This window comes from Triticum urartu, chromosome 1A (assembly GCF_056163025.1).
Source record: "Triticum urartu cultivar PI428250 chromosome 1A, HENAU_Tu73, whole genome shotgun sequence".
NCBI classification, from domain to species: Eukaryota; Viridiplantae; Streptophyta; class Magnoliopsida; order Poales; family Poaceae; genus Triticum; species Triticum urartu.
The window spans coordinates 375,028,861-375,036,455 of NC_141873.1; the positions used below are offsets into that span (position 1 = coordinate 375,028,861).

The 7,595-nt window shown below is 49.5% G+C and overlaps 1 protein-coding gene across 1 annotated transcript; it reads left to right on the forward strand.

The window, feature by feature from the left end:
* Positions 1–2,864: 2,864 nt before the first annotated feature.
* LOC125512834 (U-box domain-containing protein 33) lies at positions 2,865–6,883 on the forward strand. The gene is made up of 8 exons (XM_048677910.2): positions 2,865–3,235; positions 3,510–3,631; positions 3,744–3,865; positions 3,966–4,079; positions 4,256–4,637; positions 4,752–5,168; positions 5,297–6,025; positions 6,443–6,883. Exons 1-8 carry the CDS (start codon positions 2,947–2,949, stop codon positions 6,659–6,661), a joined length of 2,394 nt encoding a protein of 797 aa, XP_048533867.2. The 5' UTR covers positions 2,865–2,946; the 3' UTR covers positions 6,662–6,883.
* Positions 6,884–7,595: the final 712 nt, after the last annotated feature.

Here is a 7,595-nt window from a genome sequence, read left to right on the forward strand (position 1 = left end):
CTGCTTGAAGATGCTAGTCTTCGATAGGCTAGGCTTTCCCCTTCTCTTCTGGCATTCTGCAGTTTAGTCCACAGATACAACCCATTTCTTTGATACAGATGCATAATTAGTTTAGATTGGATGTAAGTCTTGCGCGTATTTTGGATGAGTACTCACGGTTGCTTTGCTACCTCTCCCCCCCCCCATACCCGATTGTTGCGACCAGATGACGGATCCTAGAAGTCAGACGACACCACTGATGACTACTACTACCCCGAGGGTGTCTACTACTACGTGACGGCCGCTGACGACCTGGAGTATTTAGGAGGCTCCCAGGCAGGAGGCCTTGCCTTCTTGATCGTTGTTTCTTTTGTGCTAGCCTTCTTAAGGCAGACTTGTCTAACTTATGTCTGTACTCAGATATTGTTGCTTCCGCTGGCTCTTGTGTATTCGAGTTTATGTATTCGAGCCATCGAGGCCCCTGGCTTGTAATATAAAGCTTGTATTATTTTAATTTGTGTCTAGAGTTCTGTTGTGATATCTTTCCATGAGTTCCTGATCATGATCGTACACATTTGCATGTATGATTAGTGTACGATTGAATCGGGGGCGTCACACCTCGTCAGCGTCCACCTCGCCACTGTAATCACCGTCGGCATTTCCTCCTTCTACCTGACTACTCTGCCCTGGTTCGTAACTATCAGCATTTCCTCCTTCTACCTGACTGCTCTGTCCTGCTTCGTAACCATCATCTCCAGAATTTGACATAGATAACTGCCTCCCTCCACTGCTCTGCCCAGGATCATAGCCACCCTCGCCTTCATGTGCAGTGACCTCCTTCACGACAGGAAGCACTAAGGCGACATGATCGCATGCCCTGCGTTCACAACCTTGTAACCACCGCACCCACTCGGAGTCTCGCTCTATTGGCCTCAAATAAAAGTAAATTATTAAACTTGACCGTGTCCACAATGCATGAACACGACGGTGTGTGTTTCAGTATCAAGCCTTAAACTTGTTGTAATCCATTCTTTCAAATGACCGACTCACCATGTTTGAGGTGCGCTCATTGACACCTCTATGTGAGTAAATGCACTCAGATCAGCTCCCATCTCAGTTGTTTGGACAGTATCAAAACCGTAGTAAAATATGAACTTCACTACATCAGACATCTCGGCTCACCTAAATTTTTTCCAACAATGACATAAAAGTATTAAGCAACAACTTAAAATATCCGCACTCCTAAAAATTTGACATGTATATATATTACAGAATATTAACGGAGCAACTAAAAAAATTCACACACCTACAAATATATTACGAATATTTGCCAGAGCAACTACAAATATTGACAGATTTAAATATTTGACATCTACATATATTACGGATATTACCAGAGCAACTCCAAATACTGACACACCTAAACATTTGACATCCACATATAGTACGGAATACTACCGGTGCAACTTCAAATTTTCACACAACTAAATAGTTGACATCTAAATATATTTACGAATACTGCCGGAGCAAATAACAATAACCGCACACCTAATTTATTTCACATCAAAACATATTACCGAATACTACCGGAGCAACTACGAAAAATAAAATGTGTGTTGAAATATACCCTTGAAACGTGCGAGCGAACGGCGAATGGCGGCCTTCAATCACCGGAACCGGAGCCGGAAACTCCACCAAACTGTCGGAGCTTCACCTCCACCACCTCCAGCACACTGCCCTAGCTTCACCACCTCCACCTCCACCGCCGCCACAACCTCGACCAGTGTGCTAAAAAAAGCTCCAACAAAATGCTCACCGTGACCACCACGAGCTACCTCATCAGTAGATCGAGGTCTCGCTCCCCTAACTATGTACAGCCCATTCACGGTGCCAAATTCGCAAAAAAAAATGGCTCATTTTGGTGTAGAAATTGGAGGCGTTTCGTGTTAGAAAGAGAAGAAAGAAAGAACGGAGCAAGGAGAAGGAGAAAGGAGAAGGAGAAAGGAGGAAGAAGGCAGCCGGCGTGGGACCCGCACCCTGTCGGCCAGCAGCTGGCCGATCGATCCACAGAAGGCCGACAGGGGCGCCCCGTGAGCGAGCCGCGCCGACAGCCCCGTCGCGACGTGGCCTAGCCACTGGTCGGGCTGCACGTGGCCGACGGGCCGGCTGTTGGCTGGCTGGTGGCTAACTAGGCCCAGTCGGCCTGCTGTGGGCTGACTAGGCCCGGTCGCAGCGGGCTGATAGTGTATTATTTTTGAAATTAATATATCTAGCATAATATTTATGAAAATTAATTAAAAATGTATTATTTAAAAAAATTAGCCGTTTGGTGGACATGATCCCGAGGCCACCCTAGTCGCAAGGCTTACAGATCTCAGTCCACCGAACCATGTGGTACTTTTGCTTATCGCCCTCGCTAGTCCAAAAAAAAACGACTCTGATAATCTCATGATGAAGCGTCTCTGGCAGGCTATAAAAGCTCATAATGAAGAGGCCGAGATCCACCTTGTCGCGGGTGTTTTCTCAAACCTACCCAAAGCTTTCTTTTTTGGGAACCTTGTACTAATACCAAAGCCAACATAACCACAAGGTCCGAGCAAACGTGTTGAGGTCGAGCAGAATATCAGGTGGCCAACTTGGAAGGATAAATCAAACGTGGCGAGCTTGTATGATAAAGAACCTGACCTGTTACGATTTTGTAGTACCATACGAACTTGTGACACTGCGAAGGCGGAGGGCACACGTTGCAAGTTCGGGAACTGGGACCCGCTTGCCAGCGGCAGCGAGCGGCTTTGCCCCGCGCGACCAGTGTAGAGCCCTGGTTGATCTAGATTTCTCCTCGGCGGATAACTAACGCCGATTTTCAGTTGCGACGTATGCGCACGCGCACGCGCGCGCCAGCGCCTATCATATATCCGTATATAGGATAGGTTGACTGGTAGTACGATCTGTACCGCGGCCTAGCCTATGCGGAACGCCCGCGCCATTCCGCAAGCATCATCCATGCGGCCGATGCCTGAGACGGCGAGCGCGCGGAGCGACGGGGAGCCCGCGGCGGCGGCGGCCGAGGAGGAGGAGGCGGCCGGCGGCGGGGAGGAGACCGTCAAGGTGTTCGTGGCGGTTCCGGAGCAGCACAAGAACGGCCAGCTCACGCTCGCCTGGGCGCTGCGCAACCTCGCCGATGTGATCCCCGCGGCCGCCGACGTGATGGTGGTGGTCGCGCACGTCCACGTGCCGGCGCAGACCATCCCCGTGAGTACGTACCGGCGCCCGATCACTTCCTTCTCCTCTACCAGTGCGACCTGTGAGATCAGTTCATAACTGATCGAGTTGGAGGTTTCTTCGGTAGAAATCGTAGCCAATCCTAATTATACACACAAAAAATAGAAAGATCAGTTCGTGATCGGAACAAGTCTGACTGAAATGCGCACTTGCAATCTCGTGTCTATTTTGTTTCTGATCAAATTGCAGTTAGTTAGTCATAGGCTCATAGCTAATCTCATCTGGAGTCTAATGGCTTTGACTGGCAGTGGGAAGCAAGTTCCACGCAAGCAAGCTGAGAGCAGACCTGGTGAGCGCCTACAGGCAGCGCGAAAGGTCTAAGGTGGACAAGCACCTCGAGGAGTACATTCGCCAGTACTCCACAGTGAAGGTGCAAACAGCCAATCCATCTTCATTTCCCGACCTTCCAGATCCCAGAATCAATCTGCACGAACGCGGGGAGTACTGACCAAACTAAATTGCCCTTCATATTTTCTTGTCAGATCAAGTGTGAGAAGCTTGTGATCGAGAGCGAAGACGTCGTGAAGGGGATCACGGAGCTCGTTTCGCTGCACGGTGCGAGCAAGCTCGTCATGGGAGCAGCCGCTGACAAGCACTTCCCTAGGTATATATAACATGTGTGGCTATGGAGCACATATTTTTCATATATTTCGTCAGTCTCTTAATTGGATCAGGAATTAATGCACGTTTCAAATACATGACAGAAATCCCAGCAAAATGTTGGTGCCAAGGTCCAAGACGGCACTTGAAGTCATGCACAAGGCTCATCCTTCATGCAAGATTTGGTTTGTATGCAGGGAGCATCTCATAAGCATCAGGTACTACTATATAAGTAAGAATAAATAAGTAGCATCACGCACTTGATTTCTTCAGTTGTACATAGCAGCTCAAGTAATTCATGATTTATGAGGTTCTGACCTATGAAGCTTTCAGATTCATGACTTTTTAGTTTGGCCCATAAATTCAAACCATCTTTCGTTCAAACTGTGCGCAGGGAGGATGGTACTCTCAGAAGCCCGATACCAACTCCGGCTATCGTACCCGCACGTCGAAGCCCGATACCAGCTTCATCTATTGTGTCCGCACGTCGAAACCGATACGCGAGCAGTAATAATGCAGTTGATAGCTTGATCCAGAGGTCCATGTCCGAGAAAGTATCGCCCTTATGGCTGCCTTGTCGGTCAGCCATACGAAGAACCCTTAGCATCCTCAGCATGGAGCACGTCTCCGTGGGCTCCTGGGACAGCAACCCAAGAGATAGCGTCCCGAGCTCGTGCCGCGAGGAGGCGCCGAGCGATTCCTCCAGCTCCTTCGAACTGCCGATAGACGACGTCTTCGTGATCCATCACAACATTGCACCGTGCCACGATGATCAGGTTGTTTGCTTTTTAACAAAACCCTGCGCCTTAATCAGCTAGCACTAGCATGGACAGATTCAGGTGCATTTGTTTTCGACACAGCGTTGTAATGTAATGACTGATTGATTGCAGGCCAAGAAAACCGAGGATGTGCCCAAGCTGAAGGAGGACATAGCCAAGGTACAAGAGGACATGCCACTGTCCAAGGAAGAGGTGGAGGCACTCAAACGCGAACGTGACGACGCCATCCGAAAGCTCTCCGAAGCCGGTGAAGCCAAGGGAGAACTGGAGCAGCGAGTCATTGATCTCGAGGAGCGAACATCCCTCCTCGACTCGCAGCTCAGGCTCGCGGAGGAGACGCGCACCACGGGGCCAGGCTTGGATTTCGCATGGTGCAGCGAGTTCTCCCTGTCGGAGCTGCGGCAGGCGACGCGGAACTTCAGCGACGCCACCAAGGTCGGCGACGGCGTGTACAGAGGGGTGCTGCGCAACACCACTGTGGCGATCAAGATGCTCCACTCTCATAGCTCGTCACAGTTCCAGCAAGAGGTAAACTGAATTGTACCCCCTCGTGTACTTGTCTGTGCATTTGCTTCAGCTCTTGAGAGACAAAAATTCAAAGGCTCTTGAGAGACAGAGGGTAAACAATGCTGAAGCTCTAGATGTTACTGGTGCAGGTTGGTGTTGTAAGCAGAGTGAGGCACCCAAACCTGGTGACGCTGATGGGCTGTTGCCCGGAGGCTTCGGCTCTCGTCTTCGAGTTCCTGCCAAACGGGAGCCTGGAAGACCGCCTCGCCCGTCGAGACGACACGCCGCCGCTGGCATGGCAGGCCCGCACGCGGATCATCGGCGAGGTGTGCTCCGCGCTCGTCTTCCTCCACTCGTGCGAGCCCCGCCCGGTCACCCACGGCGACCTCAACCCGGCCAACATCCTCCTCGACGCCAACCTGGTCAGCAAGCTTGGCGACTACGGCGCCTCCCGCCTCCCGACCATGACCGACCCCGGCAGCTCGCCATGCACGGACCCGGAGCTCCTGATCACCGGGGAGCTGACGGCGGACTCCGACGTGTACTCCTTCGGCGTCGTCGTGCTCCGGCTGGTCACGGGGCAGCCGGCGCTGGGCATCGCGAGGAAGGTGGAGGAGGCGCTGGAGAAGGGCGAGATGGAGGCGCTCGTCGACCGGTCGGCCGGGGAGTGGCCGTTCCCGCAGGCCGAGAAGCTGATGCTGCTCGGCCTGCAGTGCGCCGAGCTCAGCAGCAGGAAGCGCCCCGCGCGGATGAGCCAGGTGTGGAGGGTCGTCGAGCCTCTGGCGAAGGCGGCTTCCATGCCAGTCGCACCAGAGTCTCTTGTGCATTCGTTCGGTGAGAGCCACATGCCGTCCTACTTCATCTGCCCAATTTCTCAGGTATATTGCTGAGTTGCCCCATTTTAAAGAGTGTATTAGTCTTTTTTACATTACGTATACTTTGTGATTTCAAGTTTGCCTTTGTGCTTGGTGTAGTGGGCACCACAAAATACAGGTTTAGGCAATGCTATGACCAATTTTACTTGAATTCCATCGAATATAATTTGAATCATTTGCGCTACAAATGGGGAAAAAAGCAGACTAAGGCGTAGCCTACTGGTGGTAAGGGGTTGATGCCGCCCATCTAGGTTCAAGGCATGGTAAAAAAAATACAAATGGAAATAAACTGACATTTATGAGTGGTGACCATTTCTACCGGTAATCTTTTTACTGCGAAACGCGATACAAACACAAACACTCACATACATGCACGCACACACTTCACTAATGCCCCATTTCATTGGTACAAAATTGCAGGAAGTTATGAGGAATCCTCACACGGCAGCAGACGGCTACACCTACGAGGCGGAGGCGATCAAGGGGTGGCTCGATAGCGGGCACGAGACGTCCCCGATGACGAAGATGCCTCTCGCGCACCGTCATGTCACCCCGAGCTACGCTCTTCGGTCCGCCATACAGAATTATATGCAGCAGCATCAACAAAAGATGCCACCGCGATCGGTCCGGTCAACTTGATGCATTCTTGACGTCAGAAGTTCACCGTTCTGTGTCCTTGCTTAGAAGTCAGCTCCACATTTGGTGTATATATTGGTAGTACATTGTTATTTTTTCGTTCGTGAGTTGCAAAATGAGATCTACTGTGCATGTTTTCAAACACCGATGGATTTTTGTTGACATGATTATCATTGAATTGTAAGAATACTAAACCTATAGAATATCTCCTGGAAACGTGATCTACCTATTAGTCCCACCCTGAATTCGAGCTAAAGCCTCCTAATTCTGAACTAAGAGAAAGGTCTGGAGTCTTACTGGCTAGGAACACACATTTGTGTGCTAGCCAGCCCAGGTTCAAGCCTCGCCTCTATCTATTAATTTGAGCATAGTTCCTCCTATGCTCAACTCATTTTTTCTTCTTCTAACTACATAAGTGCTCGTACATTGCAACGGGGACATACATATTACTCAGTATATGATTCAACATCATTTATATCTAACTCATACAGTATTTGTAGAGATTCGACGTGATTGATTCCTTTTCTTAATGTTAATGGGCTGAATATTTATGCCTAATATTCCTTTCGGTAATATGTGTGCCTTATATGTGGTGTTGCCAAATATTGGTAGAGATTGACCATGATATGTGTGCTTGATATGTGATGTTACCAAATATTTGTAGAGGTTGATTAGAAATTGGCCGTGTTGATTCCTTCCTATAAAGACATTACCAAATATACTAAAGATTGATTTGTTTTGACAGATAAAACCGGTTTAAATAGATCGGTGGGGTAAAAGCGATTTAATAGTAGATTGAAGGGGTAAAATCGGTGGAAGAGGATAGGCATACGTGAAAGGTTGGGCGAAGGGGTGGTGGGAAGAAAATTGAGTGAAAGATGGAACCTTAGGTTCTTTTTAAGTAGTAGAGATAGAGATTTTAAACTAAACGCTCCTA